The following is a 25201-nucleotide window of genomic DNA, read 5'->3' as shown; positions in this document are numbered from 1 at the left end:
TCCGGTCATCCATAGTGTATTTCAAATAATCAAATCAAGTGACCTATCACTTGGTTTACCCTGGCCAAGGTTTTACTGAATTGAAATACAGCGAGACATCAACTCCTATAATCTGGAGCGGTCAATCCCATCTTGACTCATACACAGACTTTGCGAGTACTTGACTGCACCCAGCATCCTTCCGATCCCTGAATTAGAAATTCAGGTCATCCAGTGCCTAAGTACAGTGAGTTGCTTGCAAGTCACCGTGACAGTCTCAGGTCTAAGGGGTACTTATGCCCATACGCTTTGCAAGCTAACTTCCGACAGTGGAGTACTACGCAGGTGAGTCACTGTTCAGTGACGATATACTCCTACACCTCACCTGTATGCCATACAGTGTCTCTACACTTCTTGGTTTAAGAGGACAACCAACTAAATGGCACACAACGACCTATACTTGACATAGCTATCGTCCAATTGACAGCTCATCATTTGATCGCGAACTGGTTTAAGGACTAAATGATAAATCCTCTTTTATCCACTAAATTAGTCCTAAGGACTTCATCACAATACACAGGAGTTCAATTTGAAGATGTAACACTTGTGATGAATAGAAAATTGCCAGAATAAATTTTTATTCATTTTAATAAAACATATACATAATCCAATTTCTTACAATTAAAAAATTGGCTTTGGGACACAATTTCCAACACCTGGCTCATCCAATCATAGGATCATCGTCATCGCCAACGGAAGCATTATGGATCGGATCTATGTACTTTAGCTTCACTTCTTTCTGAATGCACTTCAGTCTCAACCTCAGATTGTAATGAATATATATAAGGTCGTTGAAGTGCTTCTGTGTTAAAAAATTCTTTTGCTTGCTGTGGATGAGGGCGAAGGTGGACCAATTGCGTTCACAACCGCTCAAGAAAATCGTCTGGAGGAGGATTTGGATAGTTAGCCGCTTAAGATTTCTTCTGAACAAACTAAAATGAATCTATCATTCAGCTTAAAAAATATTGAAGAAAATTACATATCTTATATCATATTAGTAACATTCTAATGTGTAATAGTTATCGTTAACATGTAATATACTTGGATTCATACTTTTCTTATTACGACAGCTGTCGAGATTTTAAAGTTATCAGTGTTCTCTCTAAATATTTTGGTCTATAAAAAAGAACTACATTGTAATATGTTAATCATTGAAGATGCCAATTAACCTATGCATGTCATTTAAGTTAACTTACCTCTTCTAGATATAGGGTTGTAACTTTTGGATCGGGCTATATCTTGTAAACCATGTTACGTAGAGCGGCCAGAAGTTTGTCATCCATATTGATTCCAGTTATGGTGTACTAAGATCTCGGATTCAGGTAGTTTGCTGTAAATAAAGTTTATTATTGTCTTAGTAAAATTGTACAAGTATAAAAGTAGTCTAATTTTTAATGTTCTTGCTTACCTGCTAGATGCAAGTCTTTATCCATCTGATAATCTCACTGCCGCTCAATAATGTCGATGTTTACATCGGATCGTCTCTTTGATTTGAATATTTGTTCTCTCCACATATGATACAAGAAGCCCATCTGGGGTACCTTTCGCTATCCATAGCTCAAAATACTTCATACAATGGTCTGATAGCCTTCACTATCATAGTGACCCGCTGCTAGAATGTTTGCCTCGTCACCAAGTCTTGGGCATGCCGTGAATCTGCCTCCTTAAGCCGATTCTTTGCCTCTCCATCATATGATACAAGAAGCTTATTTAAGGGTACCTCTTACTGTTCATGGCCTGAAGCACTTTATATAATAGTTTGATAGCCTTCACTATTGTAGCAGCTAGCTGCCAGAATATTTGCCTCGTCACCAAGTTTTTTGACAATGCTCCTTTTAGTGTTGGCCTTCGCATATCTACTTTTCTGCCACTTGAGACTGACAAACATCTGATGTAGAACTGCTTTCTTCTCAAGAAGGTTATCAAGTGCAACGTAATTGGTAGCAAATCGTGTGACTTCTGATCTCAAGATTTCTATCCCTACATACCTCTTCATTAGTGAGAGAATTCATGTATGGTTATAAATATATCTGGTGATGGTTTGGGCTCTCTCCACTGTTTGCTGCATCCTATTAATTTTCGCAATGTCTATGAACATGAGGTCGATACACTGTCCAGCATTTGGGGTCTAGAAAATATGGCTACCGCTCCATTAAGATCTCTCTGGCTGTCTTATATTGTGTTCCCTTATTAACGATGACCTGCATGACTTCTTCTCTCCTACATAATCAATCACCTCCTCCATCAATTTGAGGATGTATATGGCGTCGTGCACCTGATTGGAAGTATCAACCGACTTCTGGAAGAAAGTTTTCGTATCACAATATGTCAAGAAGTTGATAATGCTATTTCTGGTAGGACCGGTCTAGCCATCACACATCACCGTCAGTCCATATATGGGCCATTTGCTCTTGTATGAGGCAATCCACTTCTCTAGCTCTTCATTATTGTCAAGAAGCTCATCGTAGATGTTTTTTGGTCCTGAAGGATTTACATCGAGACCGGCAATCTGTATGGAAGAAATGACAGACCTATAGTACGTATTGTCTGCCACATTCGCTAGGATGTAGCTGAAGTGGAACCAAAATTCAATAGCTCACCACATATTCTTTTTATCCTTCTTTAGCATTGTGTTAATCCTCTGTTGCTTCGAATCTTTGCTGGAAAAGGCATGTGGATCTAAATTATGTGATGCAGGAGCAAGGCGCCCAATCTTTAGGGCGTGCACAAAAAATTTGATTTTGATCTTTTCTTCGTTTGTTTTGTCAATTGAATTCTTAATTGAGTTGTAGTTTGCTGAATTGAGTCTTTTAATTGAGTCTATGTAATTAATTGCCAAGGGGCATCAAGAGGTCCACGTCATATAATGTGAAAAGAGGACTTGGTCCACTTCTACTTTGATTAGGAGTCTTACTTGGTCCCTTGACTTGGTCAAGTCCTACTTTGGTTAGAAGTCCTTTAGCCCTTAGTATTGCAGTTTAGTCATGAGTCTTAATTTAAGTTTTGTCATAAGATTAATTTTCTATTATGTTCCAACACTCTATCTATTTAAAGGGTGGACTTGAAGAATAAATGCAAAATATTTGGGCTTGCAAATTGCTTGTGATCTTGAGGCGAGAGGCTTGTTCTTCTTTCCTTTTGGTGAGACTTTAAAGGCTTTTCTTCCTCCTTGGTGAGACGCTCGGAAAATCCCTTGGATTTTGGGTATAGGTGAGGCGCTTATATTCAACCCATAGTTATCTCCATTACCTTCTGATCGACCTGCCCAGACAGCCAAGCGGCTAGATCATGCCACGTGGCAGACCTAGAAACTCCTTCAGCAAATCTTTCTGGATCGCCGTATTAAAGGCTGGTCATGATGACGACTGCCTCGGAGGGTGGGGCATTGATGAGTGGCCTCTTGCGTACCATCAGGTAATGCCTCGAGAGGAAGCGCGCACACAATGCATTGAAGAGTTTCCTCAATCACTTCTGCTCGGAATGACGTGGCGGGTCCTCAGTACAAATCTGAAAAGATATCTTTCGAATCCTCCGCTGGCGGGAGGGATCTGCATGATTCACGCCGCCTCTAGTTAAGGGCCAGCTGATCACAGCTCGATCCGAGACTTCAGATAACGGCTGAAACCCTCACCCTATAAAGGGATAGGGAAAGGCCCTCAGTAAGCTATTCTAATCCATTAGAAGCAATTCAAAACACTGAGAAATCTTTTAAAAGGTCCGGCTAACTTAGCTGTCGGAGGGCCTTCGCCGGAATCCCCGGCCAAGATTTTGTGCAGGTACACCAGAGGGCAAAAGGTGGCTCGCTTTCTCCGTCCCGGCCGGCGTCTTCTCGGCTTCCTCCAGCGTGGTCACCCTCAGGCCAAATTTTAACCACAACATTAGTTATAAGTGAAAAAGAATAAGTAGAACAATCTCATGATTAGTGAAAAAACTTCTATAACTCTCTTTGTTATCTCATTGTTGAATCTATCTTTTTCTAAGTTATGTTTTTATAGAACTCATTGAGCAACAAGCACTAGACTAATCTGAGTGTTAAAACAAGTTGAAATAGACAAAAATAAAATTAGAATTTTTTTTACATGTATACCCACCTAAATATAGGAAATTGCATAAATATCTCTCAAACTTGCTTTTTGTATGCATACCCTTATAAAAAAAATTCCATTAAGAGTATTTCAGTCAGTTCAATTTTAAACTGCTAGTTTCTTATGGCATTAGATGGTATGGATACATATGCCGAAAAAAAAAAATTTTTGCATGTATACCCTCCAAAATATACAAAATTATATGAATACCCTTGAAAAATTGCTATTTACATGTATACCCTCATAAAATATTTATTTTGCATGTATACTCTTCTTTTTCTTTCTTGTTTATATATGTACCTATACTATTTAACGCTGTTAAAAAATAAATAATTTGAATTTGAAATGATTGAAATATCCTAATAGGTAGAGGCACAAAAAGAAAACTTTATAAGGAGATACATGCAAATAGCAACTTTGTAAGGGTATTCATACAATTACGCATATGTAGGAGGGTATACACGTCAAAAAATGGAATATAAAATGATCAAAATTCAATAAAGATAATTCAATTGTTCTTGATAAAAAAGATGGCAAAAAAAGATTAATATGATCATATTACATGATCTTATGTTAATATTAACTTCTATAGAATTAATCATATTGCTTTTACAAAATTCTCGCTTTAAAAACAAACAACTCAACATTTACAAATCACTAAAAAATATTCTACTAATCTAACAATCTATAATTAATTTAAATTTGTTATGTTTTAATCTTTTAAAAATAATGAAGAATATATAGATGTCATAGATTCAATTATGATAATTATATCAAAATTAAATAGAGAATAGTATTATCAAAATGATCACTTAATATTCCAACTTGACCAAGTTATGATCTTAAAAAAGAAAATTGACAATGTGGCTTAATTCTTTTTTTTTTGACTTATTGATCCAACTGAATTATAAAAGACTTAGCAAGTTCCATTTGAGTTGTGATCCTTTTTTTAATAGATTTTTTGAATGTTTACCCTTCTAAATATGAGAAATTGCATGAATACCCTCGTGAAGTTGCTATTTGCGTGTATAGCTTTATAACTTTTTATGCATATCTACTCATAAGGGTATTTTGGTCATTTTAGTTTTAAGCCGTTTATTTTTTAACGACGTTAGATGGTACGGGGTGCATATGCAAAAAAGAGAAAAAAAGAAGGATATACATTCAAATAATAATTTTATGAGGGTATTCATGCAGTTTCATATATTTAGGAGGGTATACATGCAAAAAATCCAAAAAAAAGAAAAAAGAAGGGTATATATGCAAATATCAATTTTGGGAGGTTATTCACGCAAATTCCAATATTTAGGAGGGTATATACAAAAAAAACCCTTTATTCTTTATATCTAGTGAAAAAAATACTAAAAGTGTATGTGCCTACATATGCAACCCGCATACTGTATATGCGCTATGCAGTCTCTTGATTGCTTGTATGCAATAGCTGCCTTTCAAAGCACTAATTATGAGTTATCAGCCTTCTTGATTCATGAAGATTTGTGCATTGTTGCCAAAAAGTTACATAGGAACCTTATAAATATGGTTAAAAAAATGCAGAAACGTTTAGGGGTTGTTTGGACAATTGAAGATCTTATTAGTCCAATAGGATCTTCATCTTGTACTTAAAGAATATATAGAAAACATTCGCTTGAAGAGAAATCATAGTATCCATGATAGTTAATCTCTATTTTTTAGGGATAATTCCTTTCCAAGGTGATTTAGCTTTCCCATGATAAAAAGGGACTAGTTGTTCCCTAGCTTCCCTGATTGCTTTGAACCACCTCCCAACTACTTATTTTCAAAACATCAGCCTCGGACAGGAAGATCTTAGTGGACCGATAAAATGTGCCCCTAATGAGCTGTTTGGAAGCCAATGTGGATTATCTGTGGATTGCTTTTCAAGATGGAAATCTTCCTCTGAGGATATGTGATGAAAGAGGAGTCTCAAGGAATCAGGGAAGCTTCGATCCTTGCATCTTGATTTTTCTCATATATGATAAAGCACCTCCCACAGGTTTGCTTTATCCCTAAAATCTGGATAAATGATTCTGCTGGAAGGCCCAATCCCCTGCTTCTTCTCCCCCCCTTCTTTTTTCTTAACTGTATTGCTCCTCCAACTTATCGTATGCTCCTACCATAAGATGATGTCAATCCAACAAGATCTTCTAGCATGCAAGCAGCCCTTAGGATAAACTACAAAAGGCAAGAGGTGGAGAGAGTTAGCATGGGAGGATGAGAGTTAGGGGCTGCTTGCATGCCCGGCTAAGCTGTTCAGAGGATAAACTACAAAAGGCAAGAGGTGGAGAGAGTTAGCATGGGAGGATGAAAAATGTTCCTGATCAAGGAAACTTTGGCTTGTGTGATCCCAGAAATGGGATGCTGGAAATCACCTCTGAGAAGGATTCAAGTATCCTATTTTTCAGGGACTATGATTGAAAAATCTCTCAATCTCTCCTAATTACTGCCTAATTTTTCTCTGCAGTTACTGCCTCTCTTAGAGATTAGTTGTTTGGGGAATTTTATCCCTGGAATAGTTCGTGCAGGCATCCAAATAGGCCTTTAGTTTCTGTTATCCTTGATAATGGAGTCAGCAAAATCCTACCAAAAAGATAATATAGTTGACAATTATTCATTCTTGTTGGGTTGTGGAGCCTGATCCATTTCCTTTTTCAAGAACCCCATGTGCATTATGGTGGTGGAGGATCAAGGAAAGACAAGCCGAAAAGAGTGCGAGAAGATTCAGGGTTGAATCAGCAAGAAAAAACCTTCAGTAGGGTTAGGAGTCGACTCCAACAGACTTGGAGTCAACTCTGGCACACAGGCAGACTTGGCACAGTTTTTGGAGTCGACTCCCACAGGCAGACAGAGAGGCATTTTCTGTGGACTGTTGCCGAATCGACTCGCAGAATTGCGGGAGTTGACTCGAGCACGATTTTCACGCGAGGCTGAGTTATGAACCGGGTCCAAGTCAAGGTTTTTTGAGTCCTAATCAAAGTAAGAGATTAATAGGTATATATAGACTTCTTGAGGGACACGAGGAAGAGTGTGGAAACCTAGAGAAACCCTAAAACTCATCAACAAGAGGTTCCAAAGAGATCCAAGCGTCCAAGGGAGGCAACAGATCAGTTTTGTTCTTTGTGTGCATCAAGAAGATGACATGTCGTTCGTCTTGAGAGAGATTATTTGTTGTGAGAGAGAGAGCTTATTCTCATCTCCTGAATCTCTGTAACTTTCTTTGTTCATATAGTGAAATATTGATCTGTGCGGCTGTGGACGTAGGAGACTTGAACTACATAAATTTATGTGTCTTGTGCGTGTGCTATTGTTTTGCCGTGTTCTTTTTTCTCCTATTATTTCTTGTATTCCATAATCATAGGGTTGATCCCTAACAACTGGTATCAGAGCAATTTGGTTCGAAGAAAAAAGTGGGAGCAACGACGGCTGAAGAAGGCAAGGTCAAGATTAACAGATTTGACGGCAAAGACTTCAGTTTCTGGAAGATTGATCAGTGCTAAATAATATATAAATTTATCTATTTTACATAGCACTTATTATTATTGTTATGCACATATTTTAAATTTAAATATAAGAAAATGTGTTTTCCTTCATCATTGCATTTTAATAAATTATTAGAGGTAATTCAAGTTGATTTAATTATTTATTGATTGAGCCTAATGTATGCAGGTCGAGTCAAACTTAATTGGATAATGCCTAAACTCACACTGCACCATTTCACAAGTCCATAGCCAATCAAAGTCGACTCCACATCTTCCGGAGTCAACTCCAAAAGCTCTCCTCCAAGACCCACTGCACCCCATCCCAGCCTTCCTTTTCTTCACGCATTCACCCATCAGAACAAGACTTCCTTTCCACATGCCCAAACTTCCCCTGTTTTTAGCCTCAAAATAGAGTTCCTCCCAACATCTTCCCACATCCAGCCATCAGCATATCACACGGGATCCCTGATTTCCTCTCCTGAATCAAGCCACATTCCTTCCGTCCGCATGAACCCAGCGTCCCATGCTCGTCCTGGCCGTTTGCATATGATCGTCCGCATGATTATCTCCCTCCGCATCTGAGTATCCCATGGCCAGCCTGGATAAGCCCGGATTAGCTCAATCTCCAGCCGTTCCCTCCTTCCACGGATAACTCCCAGGTCATTCCCAACCACGAACGATCCTCCAGTGAGTTTTAGCATCCCGTGCAGCATCCTCTTCCTCCGGTTGACCCCAGCCAACTTCATGAGATCTTCCGCGTCCAATGAACAGGGCCCCTGTTTCGGAACAAAGCCAAGATCCTCCCCATTCTCCGCGATTTATCCTCATTTCCTCTCAGCCGTGAGCATCGTTCCAGCATCCATGCCATCCCCTGCATCCAAAGACCAAGCCAACTTCTTCATCCCAGCTCCCAGCTCACCTCCTCTTCATACCGTTTACGTGCACGCCACAACCAAAGCAACTTCCTCCCGTTACGGATCTTCTCCCAACCATTCCTCAACCAGCCGAGATCCTCCCAATCTTCTTCCGAATTCCTCCCGTTCACGAACAGATCGTTGCATCCCGTTCGTTCCATCCTCTCCGTGTTCCCTCCGTGTCTTTCCTAACTTCCGGATAAGAACCAAGCCACTCCTCATCCGTAAATGATCTTCCGCATCCAATATTTTCTTTCGCAGTGAAACAACATCAGCTTGGATTGGTTCCATCTCCATGGATACGGCATCAGCTCATCTCCCAACCATTCACGATCAGCTTCCAGCTTATCCTCTTCCTAACGTTTGGATTAGATACGGCAATATCTCCCATCATCCGCGGAGGAGATCAAGCCTCCACAGCCTTATCCCGCTGCCTTCCATCCTTATCTTGCACTCGGAACAGGGGAGGAGAGAGAGAGTTGGCAGCCTACAAAAAGGGAATCGACATGAACAGGGGGCAGCTTTCTTAGTATCCAGTATTCCATCGAGTATTTTATTTGGAGAGGAGGAAAGCCGGTGGAGGAAAGGAAGAAGAGCTAGACGCGATGGAAGCCCCTACTGCCGTCCACCACTGCATGGAAGCCTATGCTCTTCACTAGGACAGGATGAAGCCCTAACAAAGGCGACAACGGTTCTTGTATTTTTTTTCTGTTCTTGGAATTGTATAAACTTCGTTGATCTTAATGAATATCTTTTTATCTCATATTTAAATTCTGTGATTTTAAGTATGATGTTTATATAATTATTCTTTATGATCACTAAGTAAATATAAGATAGTTCATGCTTAAGAAAGATGCGGTGTGCTACCACCTTAGATTAGGATAGACATTGCATGCCAACTGAAGATGAATTATTTCTAAATTACTTTTGTGAATTCCTATTTGAATGCTTATTAGGCTTGTAGCCAATGTGCATGTTAATCCAAGAACGAAGTAAAATATAATTAACCATTGTTGCTATGTTAGTGGTGAACTCCTTGCCCTAGGCTCTTCTACTTATATCATTTTTATTTGCATTTCTTATTTAATTAGTTAGTTTAATACTTTTCACAAACTCTCCTTTTCACATATTTTTACGAAAACAATCGTACCCCAATCCCTATGGATCGATATCCATAATCACTATCCTACAAGGTACGTGCTATTGCGTGGTCTTTAAAGTTGACTATCAAAGATGCAGATCGAAGATTATCTGTATCAAAAGAAGCTTCATCTACCTCTCGAAGGTGTGAAACCGAAAGACATGTCACAGGTCGACTGGGATTTATTGGATTGTCAGGCTTTGGGGGCTGTTCGCTTGAGGTTGGCTTGAAACGTCGCGTTCAACGTTTTGGAAGAGAAGACAATAGCGGGTTTATTGAAAGCATTGTCGAATATGTATGAGAAACCCTCGGCCTCCAACAAGGTGTACCTGATGCGCCGTTTATTCAATCTGAAGACGAGTGAAGGTTCCTCAGTTATGGATCACATCAACGAGTTTAATCTGATTACGAGCCAGTTGAGGTCGGTGGAGATCAGTTTTGAGGATGAAGTTTGTGCCCTAATTCTTCTATCCTCTTTGCCAGAAAGTTGGAGTGCAACGGTGACAGCTGTAAGCAGTTCTTGTGGCTCAAACAAGTTGAAGTTTGAGGAGGTCCGAAATCTGATACTCAGCAAAGATATCAGAAGGAGAGAGTCTGGCGTGAACTCTGGTTCGGTCCTAAACACATCTGAAGGTAGAGGAAGAACTGTACAACACAATGAAAACTGTGGCAAATCAAAGTCTAAGAGGAGGAGCAAGTCTAGATCGAAAGGTGATGGTTGCTGGCATTGTGGCAAGAAGGGCCACACGAGGAAGAATTGTTGGCTTAGAAAGAAGAATCTGAGCAAGGGGCAGAACGAGGAATTCGTGAATGCAACCACAGATGAAGTCAACGATGCTCTGATTCTCAGCGTGGACAGTCCTATGGAGTCGTGGATCGTAGACTCTGGAGTTTCGTTTTATTCTACCTCACGGAAGGAGTGTATGCTGAATTACATTGCAGGAGACTTTTGGGAAGTTTTATCTCGCTGATGATGAGCCTTTAGATATTGTGGGAAAAGGTGAAGTTCATATCTTCGCAGAGATTTCGCGGAAACCCAGCTATATCCGATCTCAGGATGCTGAATCAGTCAGTGTGGAAGTTGAAGAATGTGAGGCATGTTCCAAGCTTAAAGAGAAACTTGATTTCTGTTGGGCAGCTTGACAGCGAAGGGTATGTTACTACCTTCGTAGGTGGTTCATGGAAGATCACCAAAGGAGCTATGGTGATAGCACTTAGGAACAAGTTGGGGACACTCTACATGACCAACAACACCAAGGATACAGTGGCATTGGCAGAGACAGGAGTAGATAGTAGTCTTTGGCATCGTAGACTCGGACATATGAGTGAGAAAGGTATGAAGATGATGGTGAAGAATAATAAGTTAGCAGATCTGAAAATTGTTGATGTAGGTCTTTGTGAAGACTGCATATTTGGAAAGCAGAAAAATGTTAGTTTCTTAAAGGGTGGAAGAACGCCGAAGACAGAAAAGCTAGAGCTTGTACACAGATGTGTGGGGGCCTTTGCCAGTTGCATCTCTTGGAGGCTCACACTATTATGTCACATTCATTGACGACTCTACCAGAAAGGTTTGGATTTATTTCCTGAAGCATAAATCAGAGGTGTTGGTCACTTTTAAGAAGTGGAAAAGTTTGGTGGATAATGAGCCTGGTGCAAAGATAAAACGACTAAGGTCTGACAATGGCGGTGAGTATAACAGCGGCGAGTTCAAGGAATTCTGCACAGTGTATGGAATCCGAATGGAGAAGATAATACCGAGCACACCACAGCAAAATGGGGTGGCTGAGCGCATGAACAGAACCCTGAACGAGAGAGCCAATAGCATGAGGATCCATGCTGGTTTGCCTAAGATATTTTGGGTTGAGGCAGTCAACACCGCCGCATATCTGATAAACAGAGGTTCGTCGATTCCCTTAGATTGCAAATTGCCTGAAAAAGAGTGGATAGGAAAAACAATAAATTTGTCACACTTGAGGGTCTTTGGGTGTGTCTCTCCTATGTGCACATCAATGCAGAGAAAAGGGACAAGCTAGATGCAAAGTCCAGAAAGTGTTCCTTCATTGGATATGGTGCAGATGATTTTGGATACAAGTTTTGGGATGTGCAGAACAAGAAGGTCATCAGAAGCAAGGATGTGATATTCAATGAGCGAGTTCTCTACAAGGATAAGAATACTTCAGATTTTGAGAGTGTAGGGGAGCAGAGTAAGAAAAATCAGCAAGTTGAGTTGCAAGAGATTACAGAAGAAGACGTTGCCAAAAGAGTTTAGGAAAATTCTGAAAATTCAGAAACTATTGTGACACAACCTCAACCAAGTATACCGCAGCTGAGGAGATCTACGAGAATCTCGAGACAACTGGATAGATATTCATCCTCTTTACATTATATGCAGTTGATAGATGGAGGTGAACCCGAGTGTTATGAAGAAGCCATGGACAACGAAGATTCGGTGAAGTGGGAGCTAGCCATGAAGGACGAGATGAAGTCCTTGGATAGAAATCAAACTTGGGAGCTCAGTACACTACCAGAAGGCAAGAAGGCTTTACAGAACAAGTAGGTCTGCAAAGTTAAAGAGGAACTTGATGGCAGCAAGAGGTACAAAGCAAGGTTGGTTGTGAAAGGCTTCCAACAGAAGGAAGGTATCGATTACAGTGAGATTCTTTCGCCGGTAGTCAAATATTTAACAATTAGAGTGATTCTAAGTATTGTGGCAGCAGAAAATCTGCATCTGGAGCAGTTGGATGTCACGATTGCATTTCACCATGGTGAGATTGATGAAGACATCTACATGCAACAACCTGCCCGCTTTGCAGTTCCTGGCAAGGAGAACTTTGTATGCAAGCTGAAGAAAAGTTTGTATGGTTTGAAACAAGCTCCGAGGTTGTGGTACAGAAAGTTCGATGGATTTATGATCATCAACAATAGTTTTGCAAGATGTCAAGAAGATCATTGCTGTTATCTTAAGGTATTGATGGCAGTTTTATCATCTTACTCCTGTATGTTGACATGTTGATAGCTGGACCGAACATACAAGAGATTGAAAGATGGAAGAAAGAGTTATCAAGGGAGTTTGCAATGAAAGACATGGGTGCAGCAAAACAGATGCTTGGGCTGAGGATTGAAAGGGATAAGGTGGCTGGAACACTGAAGCTTTCTCAAGCTAACTACATTGATAAGGTGCTGGATAGATTTAATATAACAGATGCAGATTCTGTGCAGACATTTTTGGCGAGCCACTTCAAACTTTCAAAAGAGCAATCACCTAAGGATGATGAGGAGCTGAAGAAGATGTCAAAGGTACTATATGCTTCAGCTGTAGGCAGTTTGATGTATGCTATGATCTGCACGAGACCCGACATTGCACATGCAGTGGGAGCTTTGAGCAGATACATGGCCAATCCGGATAGACAACATTGGGAGGCTATCAAGTGGACCCTAAGATATCTGAAAGGTACCAAAGATGTGGGCTTGTGTTATAGAAAAGACAGTCAAACACTACAAGATTTTGTGGATGCAGACTTGGGAGGTGATACTGACACTAGAAGCAGCACCACAGGATATGTTTATACCATAGGTGGGACAGCAGTGAGCTGGTTCTCACAGTTGCAAAAGATCGTTGCTATTTCGACAATTGAGGCAGAGTATGTTGCCATTACAGAAGCCAGCAAGGAGATGATTTGCCTGCAGAACCTTCTGAAAGAGCTGGGCAGAGAACATAAATGTAGTGTACTATTCTGCGACAGTCAGAGTGCTATTTACTTAGCCAAGAACCCAATGTTCCATGCGAGAACGAAGCACATACAACTGAGATATCACTTCATCAGGAAGTGGTTAGAAGATGACAGTTTATTACTTGAAAAGATTCAAGGGGCAAAGAATTCAGCTGATATATTGACAAAAACAGTCACTATAGAGAAATTGAGGCTATGCATGGCCTCAATGGGCCTCCGAAGATAGTTGAATGGAGGTGCCGCATAGAGAATACAGATCAAGGTATAGAAGTTTGTTTATTTTTCAGATAGATGCACAACTAGATGTATCGGTCTCCAAGTGGGAGAGCTGTTGGGTTGTGGAGCCTGATCCATTCCCTTTTTCAAGATCTCCATGTGCACTATGATGGTGGAGGATCAAGGGAAGACAAGCCGAAAAAAGTTCGAGAAGATTCAGAGTTGAATCAGCAAGAAAAATTTTCAGCAAGGTCAGGAGTCAACTCCAGCAGACTTGGAGTACACTCTGGCACGCAGGCAGACTTGACACAATTTTTGGAGTCGACTCCTGCAAATTTGGAGTCGACTCGAGACCTGTAGGAGTCGACTCTCACAGGCAGACAGAGAGGTGTATTCTGTGGACTGTTGTCGAGTCGACTCGCAGAATTGCGGAAATCGACTCGAGCACAATTTTGACGCGAGGTTGAGTTATAAACCGGGTCCAAGTCAAGATTTTTTTGAGTCCTAATCAAAGTATGAGATTAGTAGGTATATATAAACCTCTTGAGGGACACGAGGAAGAGTGTGGAAACCTAGAGAAACCCTAGAACTCATCAACAAGAGGTTCCAAAGAGATCCAAGCATCCAAGGGAGGCGGCAGAACAATTTTGTTCTTTGTGTGCATCAGGAAGATGACGTGTTGTTCATCTTGAGAGAGATTATTTGTTGTGAGAGAGAGAGAGAGCTTGTTCTCATCTCCTGAATTTCTGTAACTTTCTTTGTTCATATAGTGAAATATTGATCTGTGCGGCTGTGGACGTAGGAGCAAAAAACTCTGAACCATATAAATTTGTGTCTTGTGCGTGTGCTATCGTTTTGCCGTGTTCTTCTTCTTTCTCCTATTATTCCTTGTATTCCGCAATCGTAGGGTTGATCCCTAACAATTCTTTGTGGTAATAATTCTATTGTCATACTGGCAAGTACATGTGCTATGTACATCCACTTGCAAATATGACTGGTAGGGAGAATCTTTTCTGTTTGTGCTTGTGTAAAATGCAAGGGTAGGACCTCATGTTCTTGAATGCACATGATTTTGTTCCTGTTATAAATGCTTATCCTTTACTGTAGTTCTGGTGTAACTATGTTTCATGTTTGTTCAATTCCTTGTAGCAAACTGTCTATATCCCTGTAATTTATACTTTCTTCAAGCTTAGGTAACTCGATCTGTTGTTCCTTATTGCATGGTTTTCAACAGCCAAATCATTTAGGACCTGTTCGAATACAGCAGCTTATCCATTGCATAAGGCCTGTAGTGAAGTAATATGATTCGCATGGAAGAAGAGATGTTTCCAGTGGACACACTCTCTGGAGTGCTTAATCCCAGAAAATTGGGGATTATGCATCAGTTGTAAGGTGATTTATGACATTTGAAGATTTTCAAGAGTTTGAATTAAGACTTTGCTTAATCCCAAGAAATGCTTCTTTCACCGATAACATCTTCTCACCATAAACCATATAAGGGAATTTTTACCCAACTTGCGCAGCCATCAAAACAGTTCCTTGAGATTGGTAGCTTTGTCTGCACCTTTCGAGTTTGCATGGTGGCTCCTCTTTTTTATGAAGTTGCCTTAGCCAAGAATTTAACACCAATTATAGAGGACTAATTTCGGCTTGAGAGCTACTTATTGAACATTCTATTGGATCATATCTTCTCATGCAGTAATTCATGTGTTTCTTGAAATAAATGGGTGCTTGCTGTTCCATTTTCATATAAAATAAGATTTTCTAACTGTCACGATGTATTGGATTTTATATGCTAAGGCCTCATATAGTTGGAATAAGGCTTGCCATTTTCGTGGCTGTCGTTATTAAATTTACATCTTGAAGACATGATATGAATATTATCTGGTTGAAGATTGCAATGACTAGGTCAAGTTTTTATAGACATTTTGGCTAATGCCCATGTTTTTAGAGAATGCTGACTTTGAAATCTTGTGATGGGACAAGATATATTTGCAGCTGAAAAAATAATTAATTAGCTAACTTTTGTGATAAAATCCCATCTATATTCAGAAAGCATTTGAAAACATTAGCATGTGAAAGTAGACATATAGCAACTACTTCTATCCAATATAAATTCTCTCTTTAATGAACATTTAAGCTTGACTAGGTCTGAACTTAATGTGTCATTGGTGCATAAGGGTTGTGGCTTCTTTTCCATGTTGTCAATTTGTCATGCTTTTGTTTGTTAAGATGTGATAGTTATTTGGTTGTAATTAGTGATTCATTGAGGTAAAGTTATTGTAATTTCAAAAGATTAGCTGTGCTTGACTGTTTCTCACTCTCAGGTTTTCAACTCTTCAGAAAAACCAAAATCTAAAGGAGCAAGGTGTGGAAATTTTAGTGCTCTTCCCAAGGTTGGCCAGCAGCCGTCTCAGCTTATCAAACATTCTTTTCTTGCACCTGCAAGATCTGATATTCCAAAGACATCTCAAAGTGGAAATCTTCAAGTCCTTAACCGAGAGAGGAATGCTGTCTCTCCCACTGCCAAAGAAGGCCCAAGTGTTAGCAAAGCTATGAGCCCTGTTGGCATTGTTCCATTGGCTGCAGTCATCCCTCTGAAAAGCCCCATCAACAGTAAGGTTAAAGTTGACAACAATGTTACTGCTTTATCTCCAACTCAAAGCTCATTTGGGGAAAAAAGACCATTTTATCAAGCTCAGAACAGGAATGATTTCTTTAATTCCATCCGGAAGAAAGCATTGAACTGTTTAAGTGCTATTCCTGAGACAAGCTGTGTCGCATCGTCATCCAACTTGGAAAAGTCAGGAGAGAAGATTGTGGAAACTGCCAATCATGATTCGTTAACCGTGGTTTGAACTGCTCAATAGAGAACAAGAAATTTGAAGATTTTAGTGCTTGTGAGTCCATGGGGTTTCTGCCCGATGGTGAAGAAAAGAATCTATGTTTAGAGCCTGTTGTTGACCCTGAAGAAGAAGCCTTCTTACAGTCGCTTGGATGGGATAAAAATGCTGGGGAGGAAGCTCTGACAAAGGAGGAAATTGATGCTTTTGTCAAAGAGGTAAACAGTTCTCATCAATGTCGGAGAATTATCTAATATCTAATTCTCCTAATTTGCTGTTAATGTGGTACCAATCCTGCTTAATTTATTTCTCTCTCCCTCTGTTTTCTCAGTATGAAAAACGAAGGCAATCTTCAAAGCTGTGTCCATGGGAGATAAAACCGATGATGGCAGTGCTAACAAAACCACCTTTGAGGAACATTGCTGGGGCTGATGGACCAAGATTGAGCTTGTTTGGCTCTGAACGTGTTGGTTGATTTAGCTAAACCATTATTGTTTTTGGAGGATGATAGCCATCCAGTTTTTTGGTAAAGTAATTATTCCATTGGATTGAGAGGGATTGATTGAAAGGGTGGAAAGTAAGTGGTTTTTATAATGCTAGGTTTCTAAATTTGAGGAGAGGAAATTGTTTTTTCCTGCTGCCAAGTTAAAAATGCAAATAAGGTTCGAAGTGCTTCAGTTCTTGGCGCTGCAGCAAGCTGTCCTTTACAAAATCGATTGCTTTGTTATAGAAAGGTTAAAAAGCCCCCCTTCTGAAATGGTAAGGGAGAGGGTGGAAGGTATTTTTGTGCAAGAACCCCCTTTCTTGGAAATTTATACTTTCTACTTGCTTTTCATTTCTACTCATTTCACACAATGATTATCATGTTTTTGGAGAATTCCACTTGCCAAGATATAAGATGTGCATGTAGTTCTTAGGAATTATTGATGATGCCAAGGTCTTGTTGCACTATTCCCAAATCAGGGATAACTACGGTTTTGTAATTTGGGTCTCTTGTTTAGGTCTGTATTCCAAGAGAGTGCTCAGCCAGTCGGCACTTTTTGGGCATTTTTTATTAAAAAACTCGTAGACGTTTGGATGAGAATGCATCCGCCAGGGATTCCTGTTCCGAGAACATGATACCGAGCAATATCATAAATGCATCCTATTGGAGCACATATAATTTGCGTCAAGGTCTATATGATGGTTGCAATCAGAATCCGCTCAGAGGTTGGTGGAGGTTTGGTAAGCACACAACAAGAATGAGGGAGGTTGTAGGATGTCAGAGCTGATCCGGCTGGAAGCCCTTCAATATTTAAGTCAGGGCTTTGGGGAATAGATGAGAATACCTAGAGTAGAATGGTAGAATTGTATACGAGGTGAAATGATGATCATGCGTACCTAAATCCCCTGGCCCTGTATTCATAATTAAGAGATTAGAATCCCGCTAGGATTTGACTTAGAGAATCCCCAAACGGAATGAGAGCTGCCATTAGCTTTCCTTGAATGGATTACTCGAGGAATTCGAATCCATTTGAAACTGATCTTACCACATGCCATGGTTAGACCATAATTGGACGTTAGATTGAGGCTACATCATGTGCCCTCATTTTTGAATTCGAGCTATTTTCTTGGCTCGGGTGAATAAAATAGCCAAATCATCTAATCACAGGCCAATCTGAGCTTATCTCGGCTCATCTGCACCTGGTCATCTAGTCCGGCCATGAAGCCCTTTGGATGCAGCTGCATCGTGTCGTTTGGGCTGACCACATTTGGATGCAGCTGCATCAGGTCGTTTGGGCCGACCACATTGGATGCAGCTGCATCTAGTCCAATCACTATGACGGTTCATTTACGCGAGGTGATATGATCAGATGTGGCTGTGGGGCATGTAAGGCTCACTAGATCTAATAATCAATTCGGGCAGATCAGTTTTGGGTGCTATACATAAAGGAGGTAGGCCTCAGTATCTTCGCCTTATTTGCAGAAGTTCTGGCTTTTGCTCAAGTCAGTTTTAGGTTTTGATATCTCGGAGTTCTCTACTCGGTCCCGTTCAGTCCGGCCCTCTTATTCTCCAATCTCTTAGGTAATTGATAGGTACCATCTCTCTCTCTCTCCCTTTTCCATTTTTTAGCATGCAGTTGTATGCTAAGTACATCCATGAGTTGGTCGTTCGGCTCCAAGTCTATGTCGGGCGGTTTGGTCTTGGTCTTATAGGTAGCACAATCAGTCAACCCATACGGTCTTCGTGCCAAGGTGAGCACCTTGGACCAAATTGACTTAGATAGGAATAGGGGATTGTACTTTATCCCCCCAAGTATCTCCTTAAGGTTACTTAGGCCTCACGAGAGGGCCATTAGTTGTCTTCTCTCTCAACCTTGCCTATATGAGGAGACTCTAAAGGCTAGGCTGAGATGCTCTCTTCATCTTTTTATAGTTCAGCTTTTAGATCGATACCAGGCAGCCTAGCCCATCCCGCGTAGTTGGTCCCTTTCCTTTTTAGCTCTACATAGTGTCTGTCCCACTATCGAGCTCTTCAGAGCTTTTTATATTTTGAATGAGCACCCCTCTAAGTGCGGCTGGTGCTATTTCTTAGCTTGGAAGGAGTGTCAGCTGATAAAAGAGGCCCTTCCTCAGCCTGTGGTTGGAAGGTTGCTACTTGGTGTTGTCTAAGCAGTTATGGAGCTTCAGCATGGTGTAGGGCACACCAAAAAAGTCTTTGGATCGGGCCTCTAGCTTGTCCAAGGAGGAGTAGAAATGTCATGCCTCTAATCTGAAATCATAAGCTAGAAGTCGTGGCAACTACTTTATATTTATTAGGAAGTTTCCCTATAACCATGCAATGTAGCTCATCATGATATCATAAATAAGTAGCGAAATAAATTTAAATAATTAATGTTCAAACTTTAGTTCAAATAACTAAATCAAAATTAAATATCTCACAAAACCAACAATATTCTAAAACCCTGTATCAACTTTAATAAAATCTTAATCTAACATAAATGTCACGTACGAAGGGATCTCAGAGCGGATCCTAACAACGTGCGGCTCGGTCTACCGAAGATAACCGATCAGCCTTCCTGGCATGGGAACCTAGTCTCTATGACTTAGGTCACGCTTAACAACAATAATGCAGCGAAGCACAACACCAGAAAATACCACGAAGGAGAAAGAGAAATACAGGGGAAGAGAACTTTATTGAATAACCACTCAACTGATTACAATAAGCTCTCCTGGTCTCTCGAGCTCTACCCGATACCAATCCCTCCTCTTTGAGGGTCCTCTTATAGAGGAGCAACCTCCAATTACAAATCCCTCAAAACTCAACTTTCCATGTACAAGATAGGGATGAATTGCAGATAAGATAGGAAAACCCCGATTCCCGTAGGATTCTGCGCAATCAGCTGAAATAGCCAAGTTTGTGCCCCAACCGAACTCGGATTACAACGAAACTGGATTCGTTGGATTCAGAATGAAAAATCCTTCTAGATGGCACCTTTCTCACTCTGAACGGACTTCTGTAAAGTTCCCAAAATGCCCCTCAACGTGAGAACGTATGGAAACAGTGTTACAACCACGTTTTCTAACCATCTATCTTTTAGTTAGAAAACGTGTTAAAAATGTGTCCCTTGCCTTCTGGAGACTTATGCCACGTACCTCCATCAGTGGCACATATTTCTATGCATCCCAATTTTTCGGATTCAGCTCATGCTTCGAGATAAGCCCTCAACACTGAATCAGACTCGTTGCAGTAGCTTTCCTCCTAATGATGAACTAGCATGTATTCTTGCCAATACACACCTTGGAGCACGTGCCCTCGGCCCCATGCTCTTGGGTATTCCTCCTAGATCTTGCACACGTTTTCCTAGGTGATCCTAGGGCCCAGATTTGGTCTCCAAGTTGCCAAAATCTCTAGAAAGCATGGTCAGACCTCGAACCCGTCCAGCGACCCGATCTAGTTTATACCTTGATCCGCATCTGGTTTAGCCCCGATTCGAGGTGCCGTGACACCCTCCCCCACCTAAGCCGAAGGCGCCCCAGACAAGGCTAGGCGGTACTCATTGATGATGCCTCGAACTGCCATAGTGAATTCGTCACCATACTCCTAGCTTGCTTCTGAATCTGATAGTCCTTTCCATCGGACTAAGTATTCACTACAAGAAAATTCATCTTTCCCGACGCTTTTTATAATCTTTACCGACGTTTAAAAGCGTCGGCTGAAGTTCCCGCGACGCAAACAGAAGCGTCACAAAAGAGTCGGCGATACCGGAGTGGCAAAAGTTTTTGCCGTCGCAAAAATAGGGCTTTTCCGACGCTAATAAAAGCATCGAAAAAAACAACATTCGCCGACGCTTTAAAGCGTCAGGAAAGCCCAAAGCATGCAGGTTTTCACCGACGCTTTAAAGCGTCGGCATAGGCGTGCCACAACTTTTATTTACCAACACTTTAAAGCGTCGGGATTGCTATTTTTTTTAAAAAATAAAAATACGAATGTAAATTATAAAAATACATTATAACAATATGAACCTGTATTACATTTACATTGACACACATTCAAATCATTCGAAATATTTAAGTTGTCATATAATCAAACTACTTTGTCACTAATTGAACAATTCCCACACCAATCCTTCCCTCTCACTATAATCATATAATGTACAGTAATGTTGCACAAGTTATAATTACAATTATTGTTGTCTGGTAACCCTGCTGTCATTGCTCTTTTTGGTTTCTAAAGTCAGAGCCTTCGTGGCCCTCCCATACAGTCATCGTCATCATCTTCTCCATCCTCATCATCTTCACCTTTATCCCATGGAGCTTTTCCACCTCTCAAACTTCTTGGAGTAGGTCGTTTCCTCTTGACATTAGCTGTGCACGTAGCATAATCCATAGCATCTAAACAACCTCTTGAACTCCTGCATTACAATATCATATTATGAATTAGTGCAATATGGAAATTTTATATTGTTAGGGGCACGAGAAAATGCTTAACACTAATAGGATAATAGATTTTAACCTCTAAAACAGTCAATAATAGGGCTATGGTTGGGAAGTAAAGGGAAATACAACATGAAATGTTTTCAGCCAAGTGTTGCTCTATAGTTATATGACTAATTAGCCAATACAATGGAAGCATATTTACTTTGATGTGAAGCTGAAGGCTAACCAAATTGCTGATAGATGTATGTCCGACAAAACAGGTTTTCAACATAAGATAGGAGAAACGACAACCAAATATCCAGAAGATCCAAACACTTCATGGTGAAAAATGTGAGATTATATTAGCAGTGCAGAAATACGGTGTAAATTAAGAAATCTAAAGTTTCAGTGGCAAACCTGGTATTTTTGAACCATATCTTCATAGGAAGTAGGCAAAATGATAGGAGCACCATGGATGTTGAAGGGAATATTTTGCTTAGATAGCATCTCTCCAGGCTTTGGATTCCTTTAGGCAAAATGCCTAATTTGGAAAGAAATGTAGAATTCATTAACTGGCTTGAGATAATTAAATGTACATGCACTGCAGCAAAGAACAGGCAAGAAATGACTACTAAGTTAAGAAAGAACCGACGTGGCACTAGGCATCATTTAAACCATACACAATGTTTAAATATCTTTTAAGCTTTAGAAGGAGTTGCAGAGCTAATGCATCAGGGCAATCAGCCTGAAAAGCAAACAAAATGTCAAAAACCACTAGAAAAACCATATATGTAAATTAATTTATTTACTTGTTTCTCTTCTAGAGAACTCTCTGTTTCTTTGAGAGCTTGATCTCCTTCAGTGGCCGTATATGCAGAGGTCCATCAGTTCAATGAGGCGGGCACTCTTCCACTTCATTTTATGTTATGATCACTTTACATCTACATCTTCCAACAATCTCATTTTGCCACTTTACTGGACATTTGTCCATGTCTTCATCGTTTCTTTGCGTTATCTTTTCCTACATGTCTTCCTCTCTGTTCCTCTTACTCGTCTTTGCTTCCCACAACATATGTGCCCATTATGGGGCCTCCTCACCCTCAGAACTTTGCACTTCCAAAATCTCCTAATCCTTTGTTCATGTCTCTAAATTTGCATGAAAAGTCACTGCACATTCTAGGGCATGTCTATTCATGGGTTAGACTGCTGCGCATAAGGGATAAATATGACCTTAGTATGCAACATTCACATATCTTATGCCAAGTCATTTTTTCAGGCACTTCCTCAGATAGGCTTTTCCTAGTCCTGTGAAACCCCTTCATATTAAGAATCTCATATTTGAAAGTTTCTACTTTTTCTTCTACCAAGGATTCTTTGCAAGAGGTTTCCCTCCTTTCCTTCTTATTTCCCATTCCCCTTCTGCTGACCAATTTTAACTCTTGTTCCTAGCCTTCCCTTCATCTCCAGCGTGCATCCTTTCATTCCTATTATCCAGGTTTACCGTCAGTAGCAACCTTTGGCGAAGCTTAACATGTTCATCTACCATTTAGATATACTCTAGCTAATATTCTTTCGACTAAGACCCCTCATCAGGGGCAGCTATAATTGCTCCATTCACAATATTATCACCACACACATACACAAATAATTATCCTTCATACGTATTGGGAGCCCAAACTACAAAGTCCTTATGAATACCTTGGCATCTTAAATTGATCGTAAGGACATTCTTGAGGAGATAAATTTGCTTCAATAAACTCGCACTTCACGTCCTGTCCCCATTCCATCTGAAAACAAGCCACAGATTTCATACCAATTTGGAGCCTGCCCTAACTATGATAATTTCCATTCCTCAAATATAGTTTCTAGACCTGCTCAGATTTGTAGATATAATCGAAATGTGGAGAAGGATATCGAGTATAAATTGAACTAACCTTTCTCCACCATTTACTTAACAAACAATTTGAGTTCTCAGTCAGGGGAAGGGGCGAAAAGAAACCGGCATATTAAAGAATCAATTAACACTGGAAAAAAATGGTACAGAAGAAAATGATACCTCCAGCAATTCCACGGAGCTTGGGGATTCGACGGTAGAGGGGCATCTGTCCACCCTCGAAGCCCTTATGGATGCCGGGCCCAGACCTCGATTTCCCCTCATACCAAACCCGCAGCTGTTCCCTTGGCCGCGCACCACTGAGTGGGCGGAGGCACACACCACTGTGTGGGCGGACCTGCGGACGCCGCGCGGCGGGAAATGGCAGAATGAGACGGCGAGCTCGGCGGCGCTGGGGACTCGATCATGGGGAACATGAGTCCCTGGGGGCCGAGATCGAGGGGCTTCTTGGCGCAGGCGGCGGAGAGCTGCGGAAGGCAGAGGATGGCCGGGGTGCGGGCGGCGGCGAGGGCGCGGAGGCAGGGGAAGGCCTCGGCGATGCCGCTAGAGTCGTGCTCCATGTCGACGACCACGTAGACGTAGCCGGCGAGGCCGGCGATCTCGACGAGGGTCGGGGAGGAGCGCAGGAGGAAGAGGCCATAGAGGGTCTCGCCGGCGACGAGGCGGGATTTGAGGATCCGCGGTTCGGGGGAGAGGGGGTGGAGTCGGGATACAAGGAGGCGGCGAAGAGGCAGGCGAAGACATCATCACCAGAGCCGTTCTGCTTCTTGAATCTGGAGGGGGTTAGGGAGGGGGGGCGATGATGATGAGAAGGTACCTTTGACGACCTTGTTGGTGCCTTTAATGGTGTAGGAATCGAGGTCCTTCTTGCCGGGTTTGGTCTTGGCCATCGCCTACCTTCCTCTCTGTACCTCTATCTCTATGAAGCACTGGTGACCGATGTTTCTGGAGAGAGAGAGAAAGAAGACGAGGAATGGGCGAGAGAGATGTGGGTAATACTACTGGTTAAATAGATGCTTGCATTCCGTTTTCTCTTTGATCTCTGGAATGGGTTGAGGGAGGAGGGATGAGAGAGAGGAGGGCGGTGGCCGGGTGAGGGTGGCTTCCGACAGGGGGTGATCAGGAGAGGGCTTGTTGGGATTTAGCCTGATGCTGATTATCACAAGCTCGTTGGCTTCCGACGATGCTTTTTAGCGTCGTCTTAGGCCGGCGACTACACCGACGCTTTTTACAAGTGTCGGCAATTTTTGACGCTAGACCGAAAATTGCCGACGCTTATAAAAATCGTCGGCAAAAATGCATCGGTAAAACCGACTTTTCATGTAGTGTATATTGCACACGGTTACCCTTTTTCCTGTCCGCCTTGATTTCAGAAACCTTCTTGGTGTAATGATAAACTCGTACGGCCACTGGAGCTCGCCCGCTTTGAGCCTGAGAAGGGTCAGTTGTGTCTTCTTTGAACGGTTTCAACGGGGACATATGGAACATCGGGTGCACTTTCAGCTTGGAAGGCAGGGATAATCGGTACGCTGTCTCTCCAATTCGATGTGTGATGATGAAGGGACCTTCATACCTCCTCACGAGTGCTTTGTGGTAGCCCGACTTCAATTTTACGTGATGGTAAAGCTTCACCAATACCCGATCACCAACCTGAAATTCAGCTGCCCGCCGCTTTATGTCAACCCATTTCTTCATCCGTTTGGTCACCTTCAACAAGGAGACCTGAACAAAATCTGTATTCTCCTTCAGATCCCTCACGAACCTGTAGGCGGTTGGACTACGTCCCATGTAGTCCGCTGCGATACTTTCCGGAGTGTCTGGTTGCAGCCCTGTAATCACCTCAAACGGTGATTTACCCTTCAACTCTGATCACTGTAAGTTGTAGTTGAATTGGGCTCGGTCCAAGAGTCGCACCCAATCCCACTGGTTGGCACTCACATAGTGC

At 41.3% G+C, this 25201-nt stretch overlaps 1 protein-coding gene across 1 annotated transcript in view; it reads left to right on the top strand.

Moving 5' to 3' along the window:
• Nucleotides 1–17383, top strand: part of LOC113461222 — a 39393-nt gene extending 22010 nt beyond the window's left edge. The window contains exons 4-5 of the mRNA XM_039119921.1: nucleotides 15948–16681; nucleotides 16795–17383. Coding sequence (XP_038975849.1) covers nucleotides 15948–16478 — 531 coding nt within the window. The 3' untranslated portion in view covers nucleotides 16479–16681; nucleotides 16795–17383. The remainder of the gene's footprint in view (nucleotides 1–15947; nucleotides 16682–16794) is intronic.
• The last annotated feature ends 7818 nt before the right edge of the window (nucleotides 17384–25201 follow it).

This window comes from Phoenix dactylifera, unplaced genomic scaffold (assembly GCF_009389715.1).
Source record: "Phoenix dactylifera cultivar Barhee BC4 unplaced genomic scaffold, palm_55x_up_171113_PBpolish2nd_filt_p 000659F, whole genome shotgun sequence".
In the NCBI taxonomy this organism is placed as follows: domain Eukaryota; kingdom Viridiplantae; phylum Streptophyta; class Magnoliopsida; order Arecales; family Arecaceae; genus Phoenix; species Phoenix dactylifera.
The sequence above is the reverse complement of the archived record's forward strand: the minus strand, read 5'-3'. Positions and strand labels throughout refer to the sequence as shown.